Here is a 22,266-nt window from a genome sequence, read left to right as displayed (position 1 = left end):
CCTATTTTGCACCTTCCCTGTACCAACCACATGATACAGAACACACAGTCTATGAGTGAACCTGTTGCAGATGGTAGGCATTTAGCTGTGCTTAAATTTCTCAGAAAGTTCAAATAAAATATGGAAGAGTGGAGACAATAACTTGGAGTGGATTGGAATTTCATATAGTATCAGCTTATTGGGTTCCAAAGTTACTAGATAAAAACAGAATGCTGTGCATATTGCAATTTCTTGCACATTTCTCATGAGGTATGAGGAAGATGACGATACTTAATTGGGAGGGAAAAAAAAAAACACGCCTGATGGAAATGTAATATGGTGCGCAACATTCAAAATTTTCAGAAAATTTTTGTTTTCCTACCTACAGGAAAATTAAAGAGACCTTTGGAGATAAGAGAACCACTTGTATGAATATCAAGAGTTCAGATGGAAGCCTAGTTCTAAGCAAAGAAGGGAAAGCTGAAAGGTGGAAGGAGTATATAGAGGGACTATACAAGGGCGATGTACTTGAGGGCAATGTTATGGAAAGGGAAGAGAATGTAGATGAAGATGAAATGGGAGATACGATACTGCGTGAAGGGTTTGACAGAGCACTGAAAGACCTGAGTCGAAACAAGGCCCCCGGAGTAGACAACATTCCATTAGAACTACTGACGGCCTTGGGAGAGGCAGTCCTAACAAAACTCTACCATCTGGTGAGCAAAATGTATGAGACAGGCAAAATACCCTCAGACTTCAAGAAGAATATAATAATTCCAATCCCAAAGAAAGCAGGTGTTGACAGATGTGAAAATTACCGAACTATCAGTTTAATAAGTCACGGCTGCAAAATACTAACGCGAATTCTTTACAGACGAATGGAAAAACTGATAGAAGCCGACCTCGGGGAAGATCAGTTTGGATTCCGTAGAAATATGGGAACACGTGAGGCAATACTGACCCTACGACTTATCTTAGAAGCAAGACTAAGAAATGGCAAACCTACGTTTCAAGCATTTGTAGACATGGAGAAAGCTTTTGACAATGTTGACTGGAATACACTCTTTCAAATTCTGAAGGTGGCAGGGGTAAAACACAGGGAGCAAATGGCTATTTACAATTTGTACAGAAACCAGATGGCAGTTATAAGAGTCGAGGGGTATGAAAGGGAACCAGTGGTTGGGAAGGGAGTGAGGCAGGGCTGTAGCCTCTCCCCGATGTTATTCAATCTGTATACTGAGCACGCAGTAAAGGAAACAAAAGAAAAATCCAGAGTAAGTATTAAAATCCATGGAGAAGAAATAAAAACTTTAAAGTTCACCGATGACTGTAATTCTGTCAGAGACAGCAAAGGATTTGGAAGAGCAGTTGAATGGAATGGACAGTGTCTTAAAGGGAGGATATAAGATGAACATGAAAAAAAGCAAAATGAGGATAATGAAATGTAGTCAAATTAAGTCGGGTGATGCTGAGGGAATTAGATTAGGAAATGAGACACATAAAGTGGTAAACGAGTTTTGATATTTGGGGAGCAAAATAACTGATGACGGTCGAAGTAGAGAGGATATAAAATGTAGATTGGAAATGGCTAGGAAAGCGTTTCTGAAGAAGAGGAATTTGTTAACGTCAAGTATAGATTTGTGAGGAAGTCTTTTCTGAATGTATTTGTATGGGGTTTAGCGCCATGTATGGAAGTGAAAAATGGATGGTAACCAGTCTAGACAAGAAGAGAGTAGATACTTTTTAAATGTGGTGCTACAGAAGAATGCTGAAGATTAGATGGGTAGATCACATAATTAAGGAGGTATTGAATAGAGTAGGGGGGAAGAGGAGTTTGTGGCACAACTTGACTAGAAGAAGGGATCGGTTGGTAGGACATGTTCTGAGGCATCAAGGGATCACCAATTTAGTATTGGAGGGCAGCGTGGAGGGTAAAAATCATAGAGCGAGACCAAGAGATGGATACACTAAGCAGATTCAGAAGGATGTAGGCTGCAGTACATACTGGGCAATGGAGAAGCTTGCACAGGATAGAGTAGCATGGAGAGCTGCATCAAATCAGTCTCAGGACTGAAGACCACAACAACAACAACATGTTTAAGCTACAGGGAAGGACAGGCAACATATAATATATATAAGAACCAAGAAGGAACAATAAGAATGCAAGTCTAAGAATGAAGAGCTCAGATTAAAAAGGGTGTAAGACACATGTACAGTCATTTGGCCCTTCTGTTCAGTTTCCACACTGATGAAATTGTTGTGGAAATAAAAGATAGATTCAAGTGTGGCAATAAAATTAGAAGTGAAAGAATATCAATGACAAGATATGCTAATAACATTGCTATCCTCAGTGTAAGTGAGGAGAATTAGAGGACATATGTTATGGAAAAACAGTCTGCTGTGCGCAGAATATGGATTGAAAGTAAATGAACTAGTATTAAAGTACTGAGGAGTAGAAGAAATAATATTCATGATAAACTTAGTATCAAAAGTGGGGACCATGAAATATGTGAAGTGATAAACAATTCTATTATCTATGAACCAACGTTAACACATGATGATTAAGCAAGCAGCACATAACAAGCAAACTTGCATGGGCGAAGATGACGTTCCTGGTTATGAGAAGGTAGCTGCTATCAAACTTTGGCCTTAATTTGAGGAAGGGATCTATGAGAATGCACGTCTGGTGCACAGCATTATATGGCAGTGATTCGTGGAATGTAGCAAAACAAGAAAAGAATAGAACTGAAGACTCTGAGATGTTGTTCTATAGGATACTGAAAATCAGGTGCATGATGAGGTTCTCCCTGTATTAGTGAAGAAAGTAACATATGGAAAACTATGACAAAAAGATTAAGAAATTAGGGAACAACTTCTGTGGTACCAGAGGAGGCTATAGAGTGAACACTGCAGGGAAAGACACGAATTGGAATATATCCAACAAATAATTGAGGACGTACGGTGCAATAGCTGCTCTCAGATGAAGAGGTTGCCACAACAGAAGAAGTCATGGTGGTCAGTCAAATGACTGATGACCACAAAAACAGTTACTTGAGATGACACTTCAGGCTCTCGCTACATCCCCAAAACTAAGAACATAGTATGGAGTTAGGGAGGGGGAGAAAAGGGAGACCAGTGCAATTAAAGATCCAGTTGTTTCCTGATAAGGTCGTGGACATCACCAAAGTTTTCTGGTAAACATCAGACCATTGATGCTGCTTACTACTGTGTTACTGTCAGCCAGAGCTGCCTACCAGAGAGAAAACACAGCAAACATTTAAAAAGTAGATCGTCAGCCATTGCACTGCAACAGTAACTCAACAAACGCTGACAGATTTGACTTTGACTGTCCTATTAAAGCCAACACATCAGACTTATCATGTTACTTCCACAAGTTTAGGCCACTCAAAAGACACCTTTGTGGAGAACGCTTCATGGCCAACTACATGTGCAACAGTTTGTGCGTAGTTGGTGTCAGTCGATTCATTCTTTGAAATGACATCAAACGTTGATAGGGACAGTGGTAAAAATGCTTCAGTAAGATGGATGATTATGTAGAAAAATAACTAAACATCTTAATTTGAACGGATTTTAAATAATAAAAACTTTATTACAAAATGCTTATTTATATCTAATGCACACCATAAGATGTAACTTATAAGCCACTTCTCTGACAATCAGACTTGTGGGGGACTAAAAGAATTACTTGTTTCAGACATACTGGTGATGCCTGATAAGCAAAGGCTGCAATTTGCATAAAAGCATTTTGAGACAAGGCAGCAGTAGGTGCACTTCCAACACTTTGAGTTATCTTGACCACACACTGAAATAATAAAATTGTGGTCAAGGCAACTCATAGTGTTTAGTTAGAAGCAAAAACTGCCAACAACAAGATTCAGTGTCTTGAATGAAAAACAGCTCACAGTTGCACTAATTATGTTTATGGTCAAGGTTTTGAATAAACATGATAAGTGCAACTGTGGGCTGTTATTCGCTTGAGACAGTTTCATAGTGGTTGCTGGTGTTGCTGCCATGATGAAAATAATAAAATAAAGATTCAATGTAAATTACAGATAATTCTAAAATTTAATTGGACACAATAAACTGGAGGCAGTTGTGTGATTTTAAGCACTGCAGTAAACAGAACATTAATTACAAGAAAACATTAAATGTAACTACAGCATGGCAGTCACATATTCCAATTTAAAAATACTCCTGTATCACAGATTTTTAAAAAAATTCTTTTTCCTGTTGTTCATCCTGGTCTCTAGCTTGACACATAAATTTAAATAGCTTTGTATTCAGCCTTATTTTTGTATTTGTGTGTGCTTAGAAACATTGCTAGCTGTTTCAGTGGCATGGTATGTAAAAGGACAGTCATCTTCTGTCAATTATTACAAGTATTAATGTTATTTACTGTGTTGTGAGAAACAAAAATACGTAAGTGTAGTAGTAGTGGTTTTTATCCACATCACGTTATGAGAAGGGCAACACTGGAAAAGATTTACTATAACTGTACTGCTGATTTTGACATATGTGATTTAGAGAAACCCCAAGAAATGAGAATAAGATACACTCATAGTATGAAATGAAGGAAGGAAGAGAAATTTATGAATTTAACACTCTATAGACACGACTACTAGAGACACAGCAGAACTCAGAAGGCACAAGGATCAGGAATGAAATCATCATTTTTAAAGGAACCATCCTGACCATCACCTTAATTGATTTGGAGAAAACGTAAATCTGCTCAAGAGTTTGAAGTTCCTTCCTTTCAAATACCAGCCTAGTGCTTTAACCTATACCACATACTGTGGTTCACAATATGAATGTTGTCCTCTTAACTCAAATTACTGTATCAGCTAGTTTGATTTCTGTACCAAATGTCTTAATACATATAAATAATCTGATAGGGATTATAGTTCATTATGGTCTCATCATTTACATAGAGAAAAGAAAAGTTATTCCTTTTACAGTATGAGAGTTACTTTTAGCACAGAAATATGTTCTTTCAATTTTGGTTCTGATGAATCAGAGAACGTTAAAATCTTAATAAGTATATATGTTCTAAGACAGTGAAACATTACCTCATAAAAACATAGCAGAAATATAGAGCATGTCTTTACGACAGTGGCCAATGATGAAGATGTGGGAGCGAGATGCTAAACTGGTGAATATAAAGACACACGAACATGTTACATAACAAAATGTATTTCATTATGATACACTACCACAAACTTTGTAATTCACTACTGATCACAATAGCAAGAAAAAACAGACTGAGTCAAACGAGATATCACTCAGCTTCGCAGCAATTTAGGCAGACTCTCAACAGTCGATCTGCCGTCGACACTTGCCACAAAGAGACTACTAAGTTATATACTACAGACTTTATGATTAATGGATATTCTATGAAATATTTTTAGGCCACAAATTATTGTTTGCTTTCATACCCATCATTACATTATAACCAAATAAATATTTGAAAAATCACTGCATGTTTCAGCATTTTGTGAATTGTAGCATACAGATTATGCCACAGTTTTCTGAGATGACAAGCTTTTATTTTCATTTCTGTAATGATATTTTCAATGTAGACATAACTGGGTGCCCCTAAGTAAACTGAAACAAGTCTGTTGTCTGTTTCTCTGTTTATAGCTACAATGCTGAAAATAAACAGATGAGATGATCTCATATCACCTTATTCCAAATAAGGGGACTGCATGGCAATGAACACTAATGTGTGCCAGTCAAAACTATAGGCTGCATCCTCACTGTAAGTGATGTTCACCAAAGTAAGTAAAATGTTATTTTACAAACATGTATGTGACTATAAAACATAAATTGAAAGGTAACTACCAAAAATGTACAGTCAAATTTAACAGAAAAAAGATAAAAAAGAAACAATTTATTGTTAGGATTATTATGTTGCAGCAGATATTGCTACGAACAAAATGTGACACAAATAGTAGCTTCCAGAATAACAGTTCCTTCATCTGGGAACAGGGAAGGGTTGCAAAAACCAGGATTATTTACAGATTAACTGAAAAATCAATCAGGGAGGGACAAGTGAAACACAGTGGCAATGCAACAGGAAAACCAAAAGACTCAATATCAGATTAACCACTTGTGAAAATACATGAAAAAAGTGGTACATTTACATATTTTAAGGATTTTCTCCCATTCTGTAAGTCACATACTTACAGGCACAATTAGTGTAGTTTGATCTGGATGAGAATGCTGTACATCCAGCATGGCAAGGACTGAAATATGTCAGCCCATTATTGCCACATACAGGTTCGACATCATTCATGCGACACTCACAGCCAAAATTACACGCAGCTGTTAAATTGACTTGGAATGGCTCATGTTTGGAGCTGAAAAGAAAAATATTATAATGAGAAATTGAAAATGTAAAGACTGAGACAATTAAATACTAAACAAATTAATCACATGACTTATCCACTGAACAACTATGGTTTGGTGATTTCTAATAGTGGATTTAATTTCCTGTATTACTACATTCTAAATGTGGGCTTTTTTAATTTTTAATCTATGAAACTGCTACATAGTGGTTCTCTGTATCTCATGTACTGAAATTGTGGCTTTTACTCAAATATATAGTTTTTGTATTTGGTAATAAGCATGAGTATTTTAGCTGCATTTACTTAACACATCAGCTATGAAGAATTAAAATGAAAACATACCACGGGAGTTGCAGAAGCATTTGTATCAAAGGGGGTAGTGAAGTTTGGACAGGTATATGGCAACCAGTACATGACAAATGCTAAAAATATGGAATGCTTTAAATGAGTAAAAATTATGTATGATATATCAATACAAAGGGCATGCCATTGCATAGAAAATTAGCATCTTCAAACTGAAAAGGGTTAAATTTGGTCTAAGAGATTCTCTACATTACTGCAAAAGAACTGAGGCTATTCACATGACTAAGGAACTCTTTCTCATAGTGTAAGTATATAGATAAAAATATACTCATGAAGTGACATCAGGAGAACACATGTATAAATGTATTAAAGTTCGCAAGCTTTTGGAGCCAGTATCTCCTCCTTCAAGCAAAAGAGTAGAAGGGAAAGGAAGAGGGGTGAACAAAAAGGATTGGTAAGGTTTAGAAAAAGGGGTGAGCTTAAAAATGTCACACAGAGCACTGTGTCACGGGATACTCTCTCATTCCATTTAATAAGTCTCCCCTGACCTGGGGTTCTGGGCAACTTGACCGAAATCCACCCCTTTTCCTAAACTTCACCAATCCTTTCCTTTCACCTCTCTTCCATCCCCTTTAACCCTCCTGCCAGAAGAATTCACTGGCTCCAAAAGCTTGCAAACTTCAATAACTTAATAACTGTTTTCTCCTATCATCACTTAGTGAGTATATTTTTTTATCTATTTATCTATAGAATTACATTTTAAAAAATTGATTATTTTTGTTGATATATTTCTCATTGTGTTACTACATGACTCTTTTTCTACCTTAAACAGTATCCTTATGCTGTGACAACTTTCAATGAAGCTGATCAACTTGGTGGCAGATTAGACCAGTTTCTTGCATGTGTGGTCTTACACACAGTTGCAAAATGTTCTATATGAAGTGAGACACATAAGAAATAAGACAGATGTTGTAACTTTTGTGCACTTCAGAAAATATGTTTCAATTTATAGTAACTATTTTCAACATAAGACTTAACTGAATCTACATGTACCTAAATTCATTTCTTTCACTGCTCAAAACATTACTGTGAGAATTCGCAGATGCACTGCCCTCCTCAGCTTTTCAGCAGTATATCAGAACCTGTCTGTTGTAAACTGGTCATCTGCTGCCATTGAGTTGATCAATTCTGATGGAACTTATAAGTCATAAAGACACAATTCAGGATACAAACAGTTGTTTACCAATAAGTTATGACAAATATTTCCATAGTTATATGAGCAGTCACATATCTTGTGTGCTGTACTACCATTTTCCATCCCAGTAATATCTGAATTCAATATCAGTAGTACAAATTATACATTTCCCCCCTTCAGGGCATAGTAAGTCATTGAATAATATTGTAGCTGCAAGGCACAAGCACAGTAATTTCAATGACCTGGCAAAGAAATTGATGTTGCCTTGTTCAAAGAAGGCATTTCATTATAAATAGGACTGACTTGGGGGGGGGGGGGGGGGGTCACAAACAGTCACAATTGTAGGATTGGCTTTTGATACCAACTACACTTGAATAAAGTGCTCCATTTCACCACAGTATCATTTCTTGTGGCAAATTATGAAGAGAATAAACAAACCAACTGTTACAGGCTCTGTTAAGCGACTGAAGACTGTAGTAATCACAGGCATCAGTTTAAGTGCTCAGGTCCCTAAAAGACACAGTGTCTCTTCTGCCATGCTGAAGAGAAACATTTCGGGATCCTTCCCCCACCCCTGCCCCCTTCCCCTTGGATTCCTTTTCTTGTGAAGAATACACACCTGCAAAAATTAGGACAGCCCATGGGCCAAAGTCAAAATTAAAACTGTGAGTAGCAGAGAAGATATTCCTATTGGCATAACTTGCATAAAAAGCTTCCAGAACAGCTTCCCTCATACAAGTATTTTCAAATATAAAAAGCATGTCTCAATTTTACATGTTGACAAAATGGTAAAGTATTTCATTTGCGCAGAATGCTCAGTGCAAATAACCACTAGCAGTAATAACAACATTAACATTTTCACATTTCAATTTATTACCATTACAACGCGCACTTCTCAGAACCTAATGCTACAAAAAGTTCCTCTAAATTCAGGTTAGAGTTGTGGTACTTTTCACTCACTATATGACACAAATGCATTATGTTCACATGGTAATATGAGTTTGGTTGCCACATATTAGAGCACGACTTAATTTCACTGAAAGGCACATCTGATAAAAATTGTGGCAGCCACAAAATTATCTGCACTAACAGAGTTATTTAGGAAGATGCCAATAACAATTGTCAAGTCAGTCCCTTACACAATGGAATCATACTGCATATAAAGATCAGAACTAATATCAAGCAACATTTCTTTAGTGTTACCATAGAAAAGTACCATTTCAAGAAACTTCTGGAATTATAGGTAAGGTAAATCAGTACAGCGATTAACAAAGTGGCAATTAAAGCCAATTTTTATGAAAAAATAAAAATGTTCAATTAATTTGTTTTATAAATAATTCAAAAGCCAAGATCGCGTACATATTGTTCACTGGATAAATGGTTTCAACACACTAAAGGTGCCCAACATTGGATCTGAATGTAGATTATAATTTATAAACTACATTAATCCACATTCAGATCCAATGATGGAACCTTTAGTGTGTTGAAACCAGTTATCCAGTGAACGTTATTTAAGCGATCTTGGATTTTGAATTATTTATAAACCAGAGTGATTGCCCCACTATGCACTATGTGTTCACTGCATAATTTGTTTAATTTTTTCATAAATTACATTTAGGCCACCATCTCCACCATGATAATGTCATGCCTCACTGAAGCCATTTTAAATCAATAAATTCATCTCTGGACTGAGAAAACATGAACTAAACAATTTATCCAAGACTGAAGTGGCTGATAAGGTTTGTTTGGCACAAGAACAAAGAAAATATAATGAAAGTATAAAGAAATTTCACACTTTAATTAATACCTTGCACTAAAAACCATGATAAATTTCATTGATGAGATAATAATGTGTCATAAGCAACCAAACACACATTTCTTTTCCAATAGCTGACATTTAGCTGAACTTATTATCATTTCAGTCAAAAACTACATTGCTCTATCAATAAAGTAAAACTTTCATCAATCCAAAGATTGGTCTGAACATCACACAGTTCATGGTCCCCTCAGAAGTCATACACCATTGCCTTCCTCTGTTCTTCAAACAGATTAACAAAGCTGTTTACAAGGCCAACTACAATTTAATGTGTAATTTGAACCACAAAGAAACTCTGTATTTTTCCCACCGATGAACAGTAACAGATGTGAAAGAAGTTGGAAGTGGCATACAAAAATTCTAGGACCGACTAGAGATTAAACCTATAATCTTAGGAGTCATAGTCTGTCACTTTACCACTGAGACACTGAGCCACCAAGCCACACAATATCATTACCCACATTAAAATAACAACAACAACAATAATAATAATAATACCACACATGGGCAGAAGGTAAAAACTGCGTGTAACATTGAAACACACCAAATGGAAGGCTCGACTTGCTATAATATCACTCTTACAGTAAATATCATATTTTTCTTGGTGATCTATCCCAAATGTAATGTATATATCATGAAAACATGAAAGCTCTAAATTCTTAACCAAGGTACTTTTTCATAGCTTTATTATCCACCGCATTGTTAATGGATTGCTGATTAAGACCGTAAACACGAGGTTCATCAGAAACATTTTCTTTAGTGAAAACATCAAATTTATGATCCACTAACTATACTCTTACTTCAAAATTTGATCTCAGTAGTATTTGTTTCTTGTTTTATGATTGATTTACCTCATATGAAATCCCTCAATTGTGTCTTAATGAATAACAGGTTATCTTGTCTGAAAACGGAGTTATTCAAAAGTTATCTACATTCAAAACTAGTCAAGAAACCTGGTATTGCCCAGGTATTTATTTATAGCTGCACCAGAGACTTTGCATGTGTCGAATTTATTTTTGATTTGGGAAGCTTCTTTGTATGTAACATCTGAAGCAGTACGATCATGGACGTGAATGAAGAGACTGTCACTAACAAGGGAAAGAGCCGCACAGAGCTGCCATGCAAAAAGCAACTGAAACTAAGGTCCATACCCACAACATACAGCATCTGGTCTCATGCTTTGCTTATGGTCACAGCACAGCATAAGCTCACCGGGAATTATACACATTTAAATGAGACAGTAAACTAAGCAGAAATCGGGGTATAAAAACTCACTTGCCTGCAACACTTCCTGCCAACATTTTCCCCTCTTATTATATTACACTGAAGAGAAATAACTAAAAGCCTCTGTGGGTGATGAGGATGACAGGTTCCAACAACCGAAATAATGCATGGCACTTTCAATCAGAGTGATGTCGCACTTTACTTTTGGAAGGAGTTTCCAAAGACTGAGGTAAAGTGTGATGTTCTCGAGCTGCAGCAAGTCTCACCTCACAGTCTTCTCTTGATTCTGGAGACCACACAGTTCTCCGTCTTTTAGAAATTTCGGTAGATTCAGAAAAACTTGACCAGTTTCTCGACATTTTTATTTGTAAACAAAATTAAATCAAAATATAATGAGTGGGCACCCAAATCACAAAGAAAGCTTAATAAATTCATTTTTCCTAGCAAAGAATATAAATAAAATTTATAAAAAAAAGGCAAAGCAATGTTGTTAGGTTTCTGATGCACAAAGCGAAATTTGGGAATCCGTGTATCCTAGCCAAGTCAATCTGCCGTTAGTTTGCATTCATGAAACGTTATAATTTTGACAAAAAAAATTATATATGTGCCCCATGCTACGCTCAAGTTACCTGTGAGGCCCTCATGAAAATTCCCGAAGTAGTTTTGGAGACTACATCTTCAAACATACTTTTCTGTGATCCTACTCTGATTAAATAAAAAAGCCTACATGTTGCTCCAAGCTACACTCAAGTTATCTGCAAAAACTGCATGCAAATTCATATAACAGTTCTGAAGATTAGCTTGTTGAAAAAGACAGACACAATGACTTCACAGTTTTATTATTAGTAAAGATTGTTGTTTTCTAGAATGTTAAAATCTCCAAATTTAATCATTGCTAAAATTCAGTTGTAGCTGTTTGAACCCCAACTTTTTTTTCTTTTAACTGCTTACTCCAACATAAAACTGGCGAGAGGAAGAAATGGGCCCTGTAGGGGTCTCTGGTACTGTGCATGTTGAAGATCAGAGGTTATACATCAAGATTGAAATTTTAAGTGGTAAATACCAGACAGAAATTCACAGTGCATTAAGTTTAGATTGGGGGCAAGTTTACAGTGAACCATAGTACAGTTTCATGTTCAGTTAATCGTTTTCATAGTGATCGTATGAGCATAAACAATAATCCGAGACCCGGAAGGCCAAAAATGTCAATAGATGAACAAAGTGAGAAACTTACGGCAGATGCTCTTGAAGAAGATTGCAGTATGACCTGTGAGGAACACTCTGAAACTAAAGGTGTTTCCCCAAGATCAGTATTCGATATTCTAACAAATGATTGAAGAACAGAAAAATTTCTGCGAGATGGGTCCTACACTGCTTGACTGCTGAAGAGAAGCTCTGACCATGAAAGTCAAGGATTCTTGTGTTGAACTGTCGCTATTGATGAAAACTTGGATTGGGGTTGAGTTGATTTGGTGGAGGAGACCAAAAAGCGAGATCAAAGGTCTCATCGGATTATGGAAGGATGGGGAAGGAAGTCGGCCATGCCCTTTCAAAGGAATCATCCCAGCATTTGCCTGAACCGATTAAGCGAAATCACAAAAAACCTAAATCAGGATGGCCGGACGTAGGACTGAACCGTCGTCCTCCCAAATGCGAACTCAGTGGGCTAACCACTGCACCACCTCATTCGGCAAAAATTTGGATAAGAAACTTTGAACAGGAGTTGAAATCACAGTCCAATGAATGGAGGGCATCTGGTTCTCTATGCCCAAAAAAATTTCAATGAGCTCAATCAAATGATGATTTTTGGTTAGGATCACCATGGAATCATCATAACAGTTCTGAGTCCCATGTGTAGCAAGTGTCACAGCAGTGTATTATCATAACTTTGTGCAAAACCTGAGCAGAAAAATAACAAAACCTCAGCTGCAAGGACCTGGTAACTCATTCTCCACTACAATGCTCGGCACATATCAGCAACGTTGGAGCCCAAAACTGTGTGAAAAGTGTTGCTGGATCCTCCCTACAGTCCGGACAGGAGTCCACCAGACCTCTACTTGTTTCCGAAGTTGAAAAAACCTTTGCGTGTTCTTCCCTTCCATGCCCCTCGAATCATGTAACTGCCATCTGGTTTCTGTATAAATGGTAAATAGCCTTTCACTCCCTGCATTTTACCCCTGCCACCTTCACACTTTGCAAGAGAGTATTCCAGTCAACACTGTCAAAAGCTTTCTCTAAGTATGCAAATGCTAGAAACGTGGGTTTGCCGTTCGTTAATCTATCTTCTAAGATAAGTTGTACGGTCAGTATTGCCTCACGTGTCCCAACATTTCTACAGAATCCAAACAGATCTTCCCCGAGGTCGGCTTCTACGAGTTTTTCCACTCATCTATAAAGAATTTGTGTTAGTATTTTGCAGCCATGACTTGTTAAACTCATAGTTCAGTAATTTTAACATCTGTCAACACCTGCTTTCATTGGAATTGATTTATGACTACCTTCATTTGGAGACTGTTCCAGTCGAACAGGAAAGGAAGAGTCAAAAGGATTGAACAAGTCCAGAACATCTTAAACCTAAAGACAATCTAGGAACCATTAAGTGGCTTAAGGTTGGAAACTACGTCTGAGTGTTTTTCTGCTTCCATTATGATACAAGAAACAAAATTAGTCCAAACAGTCAAGGAGACATACTCTTCTTGAATGAAATTAGAAACACAAATATTTCAAATTAATTTCAACAGAAGAGTTTGGGTTTGGTAACATACACAGGCAACAAATCTGCTTTTGCATGGGACCAGTCCACAGAATTCTTTCAATGGAGGAAGGCAACAGTAATAACAAATGAAGTACCACAGAACATCTCTCGAAGGCCATCGAAGGCCACTGCAAAACAATGATTTTGAGATGGTAGCTGCCAAATGAGGAGCTGATGTGAGAGACACAGGTCAAATTCAGTGATCAAACACGTTTCAGGTAATTTGACAATCCTCAACTATTACTCTGAAGTTGTGTTTCTTCAACGTGAATAGCTACACACGCATAACATTTATACATCATGCAACACTTAATGCATCATATTCTCCTTTCAAAATAACCGTAGCTGTGGCTTTGACAGACCCACCAAATTTTTGCATCATTTAGAGTTAGATCTGTGACTCAAGAAATATTTAGTTGTGGGGTATTATATAGTTATTTATGCACATGCCTTACCTGTTGAAGTATGGTATTGTTGTTCCTGCCATCTTCACATTGTCACAGCCAAGGAAGAACAACAACCCATAACAGGCTAGACATATTGTGTTAGAGATCAGAACAAACTGCACAGCACCCCTAGGTCGCAGTTCCAAACGTTTAAGGAGGCAGCCACCCATGAAGATGCCGATACAGGCTCCAGGTATTGCTATTGAACCTGCAACCCACAATGATAAAGATAACTTTCAAGAAAAAAATGAATACGCAAAGTGCACAATTTTAGTATTTGCAACAGAGCCAGTGAAAGATTCACTAGCTTCCAGAATATGGAACACTCTTATAACTAGACAAATAAAAAAGAAATAATGAATAAGAAAAATGAACATTCATAGAGTTACATGGCAAATTCTTGAATGTCTGTAAATCCAAAAATGCACTGCAAATCTGAGTTGGAAGTTAGCTATGAAAAGCAAACAATAGAGGAGATGCAAATACCATCCATTTCTGGATTTTCAATGTTAACTGCCATACCCTGCGTTTCCCATAATTCAACTTTGGGATCGCTTTCCTGCCTCATTCCTTTATAAGATCCCCATTTTTCCTTCATCATTTTCTTTTACTTTTTCCGACAATGGAATCCCATATTACAGTACAATAGACAGTGAGTTTTTCTCCTTTTGCGTATCAAAAGCATTTCATTCTTTTTTTGGCTACCTGCCTGATACTCCAGAAGGTACACATTAAGAATATATTTCAGTTAGTTTTGCACATATATACAACCGATGTCCAATTATTTTAGACTATTGGGAAGAGTGTTTCTGATTCCAGCACTATATATGCATTACATGCTTGCTCATTCAGTTCAACATTACCTCTAAAACCTTACAGTTGTGAGGGAAAGTATTTCCACATAGATATTCTTTCAACTTTGGAAACAAATGAAAACCATAGGGTGCAACATATGGAGTGTATGAGGAAAGTGTAAACTTTACATCCAAAAAACTGACGCCTCCACTGTGCAATATGCACAATCTGGCACAATCTGCAGACAACTTTTGTCACACAGTAAACAAATATGGTCATAGTGCTAGCTGATATGTAATACTGTACTCATAACATGTCATTAGTTGTGTTAAAACTTTCACTCATTCAAGATACTTAAAGCAATGACCATCTACTTTAAAATATATGGATCAACTTACAATAAATGACAGTAATGTGAAGCTCAAATGAAACTTTTCTCTTTATACAGACCTGTAAATACACTGGCTTGACTTTTTCCGAGGCTGAACTGTGTCTCCAGGTATTTTGGTAGGAACACAACAAAACCCGATACAATAATAAGTTCCATACAGGCACCCAAACAAGTAACCACATAAACAGGATTGCACACAAGTCGCCACATTGAGCGTGGAATGTCTACAACAAAAATAATGAAAATCATTATGGTAAATGATTAAATATTTCATAATGTGTAGATCATAAGGTAAAAATAAATGATGTCAGCCATCATCAAGTTTAAAGAGTAAAGTCAATACATAACAAAGCAATGAAATGCAACAACTATTACCTCATTATTAGCCATGTGAACAGAAAAACAAAGTCTTGCCAACAGTTAATAAGACTTAATTCAAAATGCTACCTCCCACTAAATTGATCTTTTCATCTCAACATCAAACTTAATAAGAACTAAACAGTAAGTAAAAATAAAGTTTCATTTTTTGTGCTGATTTCATGCTGTATTCTGAGTAGGTCAGATAACTGGCTCCATTCTGCCACTAAATTTGTCCAGGAACAAAAATGCTGACAGGGTGGCAGACAAATCAAATTAAATGTTCATATAAATATAAAATATTATAAATTAAAAGCACAAAATTTTGTGTTTTACAAAGTGTTATAACCATGAAGGTGTTCTTCCAAGAAGTGATGGAAGAATCAATTACTGTAATAAAAAATACTGTCATCAAAAGAGATAAATTAAGAAATGTCCATTAACCATCAATCTCACCTTTTATATCTTTCCCATAGCCTGAATCATTTGTTTGCCCACAAGATGTGTTTGGGTCTGTAGACTTATGTGGCCTAGGGGCATCCGGTGGACGAGCTTTTTCCAACATACGAATTTTCTCTTTTTCTCTCTAGTGAAAAACAGAAGCATAGGTAGTTAATAACCTGTCATAAAATACAGCAGGAATCATTTTCTACTAAGAGACTAAAAATGAGAAAAGTTAAAATATAAATCAAAAATCAGAAAGTGTTGAATTAAAATTGACTGATAAACAGTCTCCCACCAAAAAAGCACAAATCAACATTCAGCAAGATGAATTTCATGCTTGCCAAACCAATGGTTTTTTAAGAATGAATGTTTCTTCAATTATTTTTGTGACTTTTGTAAAATTTCTCAAAAGATTACGTATTCTCTTTTCTGTTAACATCCTAACTTCCCATATCTTAATATATGTCGCACTTGTTTATAGCCATAGAAAAACTTTGATTGATTCTGAAAATACCAGATTTGTCCATGTTTATGTTTGTGACCCACTGTCACACTATCATCACTTACGTGCATAAAATATTACAGAAAAAAATTACACAGAAACTGACTCTTCTAAATTACTTTATTTCTGATTTATCTTTGTATGTATGTAAAGCTTGTAAAATAAAATGAACCAAAGGTTTTGCATTGTCCTTCAGTGAATTTTCAATTGGCAGATTTTTCCATAATGATTATGAAAAAATCCAGTGTTTAAATTGAATTCTTATATGCTTTGCAGCATGTTTGATTGATTGTTTGGCAAGTTACAAAAGTGTACCAAACTGGAACAAGTACCGTGTTACCTGTCTTTCCGAAGCAGGGCTCTGGCAATCTAAACATCCGCAGGCTGACTCAACTTCATTTTCCTACTAGCTTCTTTCTGTTCCTTTCAAACCCTGCAATGATGGTGGTGTGAAAAAATCAAACTACCTGCTACATTCATCTACCTATAAGTGCTGGTCTCACAATACCGTATGGAGCTCTGTAGAATTTGGAAAGAATGAAGGGAATCCAAAGGTGATTTTTCAGCTTATCAAACCACTATCATCGTGAAAAGAAAAAGTAACGACTTTTGCACCATTCTGAGCTTTTGAAATAAACTAAAGAGAAATTTGGGATATTTTTCTTCCACACAAGTAAACTCTTTCTTTCATATAAGTATGCTGTGTGATATTCTACTTAATGTTTAAGCATCATTTCCAGTAAAAGATGGCAAATTTTTTAATATGTACAAATGAACATTGAAACTTATTAAGAAAAATATGAGGGTGGTCTGATATCTGTGGTAAATTTCCATGAAGAATGGAACTTTTTTGGTAAGCTTGATTTTTCCAATGATTGTGTATAGCATTTCAGCAATGTACAGCATACAGTTCAGTACAGTTCATTATGGACAGCATCCGAATTGATCAGTGTGTTGACTGCGATTGAAAATGGACAAAACCAAGTTTTGTGCTATTATTAAACATTTTCATTTGAGGGTCTGGACTGCCACACAAATCAAAACAGAATTGGATGATGTTTACATACACTCTGGACCACCACTAAAGACCATTTGCTTGGGAATTAATAAATTGGCAATGTTTTGTTGCCACCTGCAAGACTTTTTGTGCTGAAGTTTGACTGATAATGAAACCCGGATATATTGTTACATACCAGAGTCAAAACAGCAATCAAATCAATGGACAAATGCTGGTGAAAGTGCACCGAAGAAGGTAATGATCATTTTGTCAAGCAGCAAGGTGATGGCACTGTTTTTAGAAATTCGCAAGGAATAATCCCCTTAGGTTACTTAGAAAGAGTAAAGCCATAACTGGATGCTATTATGTTACACTGCTGGACTGTATGCAACTGGCATTGGCCGAAAAAGGCCTAGGTTGGCAAGCAAAAAACTACTCTTTCACCAAGACAGTGAACAATCACACAAATCAGCAATAACAACAGCAAAAATGGGGTTTTGAATTGGTTTCTCATCTCATCTATTCCACTCATCAAACATAGCCCAAAGTGACTTCTTCCTGTTCCCTAACTTGACACTTTGGCTTTCTGGGAGGAAATTTTCATAAAATGAGGAAATGATAGTTGCACTCAATGAGTACTGTGGCCGACAAGAGCACTGTGATTCCATATTTGCTGCTAGGGGGACACTCCCACATGTTGAGAGAGTGAGCTTTCACATGCACCAACCACTGTCTGCATTCAATTGTAGTGACAGTAGTTAAATGGAGGCTTCAAAAGGTCAAAGAGGCATGTTTCCTGAAAGTGAAAGGAGTGCAAGGAACAAAGATTTATTGAATAATGGCACAAGTGTATGGAGAATATTGCCTGTCCATTGTAATGGTCAAACCGAGCTAGGAGCAGCAGTGGGCAGAACAATAGCCTCGATTTGTTTTCAAATCTGCATCCGGCCATCAAGATTTAGACTTTTCCTGATTTCCCTAAATTTTTCTGGAGTTACTGAAACAATTCCTTTGAAAGGGCATGGCTAATTTCCTTCCCCATCTTTAAAACAATCTCAGCTTGTGCTCCATCTCTAACGACTTCACTGCTGAAATGACATTAAACCCTAACCTTCCTTCCTTCCTTGAAGGGTCAAGTGATTGTCGGAAGGACAGATGTCATTGGCCAGTGATGCACAGGCTGGAACACCACACTGTTTTACTTATGCCATTATCCAACAGCAACATGCTCTCATTACTCATGAGTGGTGAGTTATGAAAGCAGCCATTTCTGCAGAGGTCAAATTAAGCATCAGAAATGTTCATGCCATCATTAAGGACACCTTAAAATTTTGCAAAGTGTGCACCCAGTGAGTGTCTCGCACTCAATCAACACAGGAAGCATGTCAAATGAAACTCTCCATGCCACATCTGCAGTGCTATGTCAAGGAGGGGAATGAGTTCCCATCACAAATGTTCACTGGAGATGAGACAATGTGTCGTCACTTTCTACCAGAGGAAAAGCACTTAAGTACCCAGTGGAAGAATGCAAAGTCAACACAACCAAAAATGATACACTTCACACCCTTTTACTCTTTGTTTGAAGCCTTCATTCTTCTGACTGCAGTGGATGGTTGGCACATTCATGTACTTGCTCTGGTAACTCGTAGATATGCCTGTCTCCTTCTAGCAGCGAGTTTGTTATCTCGGCACTCTTACAGGGACCACACCTCCTTCCGCAGGCAACAACATTACAATCTTTTCATATGTTTTCATTTTACAGTCTCTGGCTCATTTCTGTTTCATTGCATCTTATGCTTAAGGAAGACATAGTCCATGTATTTTTCTTTATGTCTAGTGCTCTGTCAGTTGAGATACTGGAAAAGTAGTTTTTGATTCAAGGCTAACAAACCACACAAAGTCAAAATCTATTAACAAAACTGACAAATCAATATCTGGCATAACAGCCCTCTTCCAAAACTTCAGAAAACAAATGCAAACTATATGAAAATAAAAATTTAAATACCATAAAACTATCATCAAAACCATAATTCTAGCACATCACATGCATAACATGGTCGTATCCAAATATTGGTCATTTTCCCCATGATCGCAAGGTGCTTCATGTATCTGTTCCCCTTTGGCATTGTGCAGTTTATGTTGCGTAAAGAGCAGGTACTATCCTGTTTTGTTTGGTAGGTAAATTTAAATCTATTTAATACTTGACAACCACTGCAACTTGCTATTATGCTTTCAATTCTTTTTTTTTTTTATCTGTTTTCCTGCTATATCAATGCTACTGCATCTATGACTGATAAAGCGAACTCATGTTTAGGTAATGCACTGTATTCACTGTGAAAGAAAGAAAATATAAAGTACATTCAGTTAAGATAAGACTACAGCTTTTGAGAATAGTTTTTTTTATATTTAAAAACTTCTGTTAGTTAATGTATTTTGGTTTTGTCTTCTTTGGTTTCTGATGCCACAGTACAGGGATGTTGGTTGACACCAGTTTCACAATTGTGAATTAACATTTGCTTTGAGCAACTTCAGTCAATAGTCTACCAAATTAGTCAGTTCTCTTCCACTGCATATGAAAATTGAATAGGACGGGTACTGCCAATCACTGGTATTAAGTAACTTCCATCATGCGCTATACAGTAACTTGTAAGTGGCAAGCTTTTGGAGCCAGTTCCTTCTTCAGGCAGAAGTGTTGAAGGGTAAAGGTCTGGAGAGGTCTAGGAAAGTCATCCACAACTGCTCAAAATTGTATTTAGCTGATGGTACAGAGAAAATGGAGGAAAACTACAGACAAATGTTCAGTGTTCAGCTCAATGTCAACAACTTATTTCATATGCAATGGTAGTGTTGTAAAATTTTCGGGAATTTAAAATCGAAGAAATATTCCCAGGGAATATTGCCGGCAATGTTCCCAAAATTCATAAATTCCTGAGAAATTATGCTTAATTAGCAAGACAGCTCAAACAACTGAATAGATAAAAGCAGTAATTATATGGTTAAATCTTATATGGGTCTGGACTTAACCTCCTTGTTAGAAATAAACAAAATTTTTGATTTTCAATGTTTTAAATTTCAAAGAATTAGCCCTTGAACAGCCAAGCATCAACATTTACTACTCTTACATTTCCTAGAACTGACAACGTCGACGTATTCAACCTTTAGAAAAACCGAGTTTATAATATTGATATGCCATCTAGTAACTAAAGTTACTAAAACACACAGGGAAGTTTGTTTATTTGATTTCTTAAGTTTTCCGTCAGTGTTAGAGGTATTTTAGGCTATTAAGTTTATTTCAAACTTGTGCAAATTTTGTAAACATTAGTCATTGAAAAGAGCATTTCGGGGAAAAATTATGTGAGTAAAGTGGCTGAGATTTATTATTTACTTGAAAATAAAAGTGATTTTATTGACATAGAACATGGTAAAATATTAATTAACAATTCTAAAAGTTAAAGTAATTGTGATATTTCAGAAAATAATTTTATAAATCATAACTCATCACATGAGATGAGGAGTCTTTGAATTCAGAAAGTGAAACACCTCTAGTAATTCGTTTGGAAAAATTAAAAAATACTACAAATAACACCCAATTGAGAAATACACCTTCAGAGAAAAATTTTGTAAATTTAGGTTTCATTCTAAGAAATGTGGGGTTTCAACTTACCTAAAAATAGTAGACCTAGTGAATATTTTTTTTTTTTTTGGCCACCAGACATGATAAACGATGTTTTGCATGGAATTGGTAAGGAAATTAATGTGTGGAATGATAAATCTTGGATTAAAATGTATGAATTTACTTAGTTAACCTAGCTTTGAGGTTCTTTAACTGTTAATAAGTGTTAAAACATTCAAAATGTAAAAAATTTCATAAATTCCCAATTTTTGGGAATATTTCCTTGCCAAAGAAATATTCCTGGCAACATTACCATTTTATAAGTTCCCTCCCACTGGGAATATACCCGGCCCACATCACTATGCAATGGGCAACAATAAGGCAACCATGCAAAAAAATTATAGGAAAGAGACTGAAGCTTCATTTGACTACTTCTGATCAAGTAATTTCTGTTACAGAAAATAGTGTAAAACAGAGTTCCATGAAATTTAAACTGTTCTTCATGAATTAGAAATTCAGCCTGAGAACATAGTACAGTAAAAGCCCCTTGTTACATTTTTCAGTGGACTAATCCAAAAAGTTGTAAAATGCAGGAAACTGTAATATACAGGAAAGAAAAGGAAATACAACAAGCAAAAATGAACAAATTTCTCTTACTGTTATTCTCTTTATATTGTTCAAAATATTTTCTTTCTAACAGCAGTTAGCTCTACTTTTCTCTCCACAGTATACAAAGCATCATACGCATTATCACCACCTGCTGCACTTTCAATGAACTGCCTCAAAATGTTAACATCTTCCATAGCTTCTCTATTTCTTAGCACAACTGATTCTTGAAAACCATTATAAAACTATTGTAAAAAAAAACTCATCACATAATATTGGTTAAATATTAAAGTTGGTAGTCTTCATAAACAGAGAACAATAGGCTGGATGAGAAAGAGGATGGAAATCGTTATCAGGTTACGGAACACTTTGAGGTGGAATGTTTATGTCTGACATCAAATTATACCAACTAAGACTACATGCCTAGTACAGATTAGCATATTTTATGCAAAAGTAACAATGGTTAGTGTAAGCTCAT

At 36.2% G+C, this 22,266-nt stretch overlaps 1 protein-coding gene across 6 annotated transcripts in view; it reads right to left on the bottom strand.

Annotated features, from left to right (window-relative positions):
- Positions 1–22,266, bottom strand: part of LOC126336349 (solute carrier organic anion transporter family member 5A1) — a 397,873-nt gene that overhangs the window by 16,167 nt on the left and 359,440 nt on the right. For all 6 annotated transcript variants that reach the window (XM_049999929.1, XM_049999932.1, XM_049999935.1 and 3 more), the window contains 4 exons: positions 16,083–16,212; positions 15,329–15,493; positions 14,093–14,291; positions 6,184–6,356 (listed from right to left, as the gene is read on the bottom strand). In XM_049999929.1, the coding sequence (XP_049855886.1) occupies positions 6,184–6,356; positions 14,093–14,291; positions 15,329–15,493; positions 16,083–16,212 (667 nt within the window). The remainder of the gene's footprint in view (positions 1–6,183; positions 6,357–14,092; positions 14,292–15,328; positions 15,494–16,082; positions 16,213–22,266) is intronic.

The sequence above is a fragment of the Schistocerca gregaria genome, chromosome 2 (genome assembly GCF_023897955.1).
Source record: "Schistocerca gregaria isolate iqSchGreg1 chromosome 2, iqSchGreg1.2, whole genome shotgun sequence".
Lineage (NCBI taxonomy): Eukaryota > Metazoa > Arthropoda > Insecta > Orthoptera > Acrididae > Schistocerca > Schistocerca gregaria.
The sequence above is the reverse complement of the archived record's forward strand: the minus strand, read 5'-3'. Positions and strand labels throughout refer to the sequence as shown.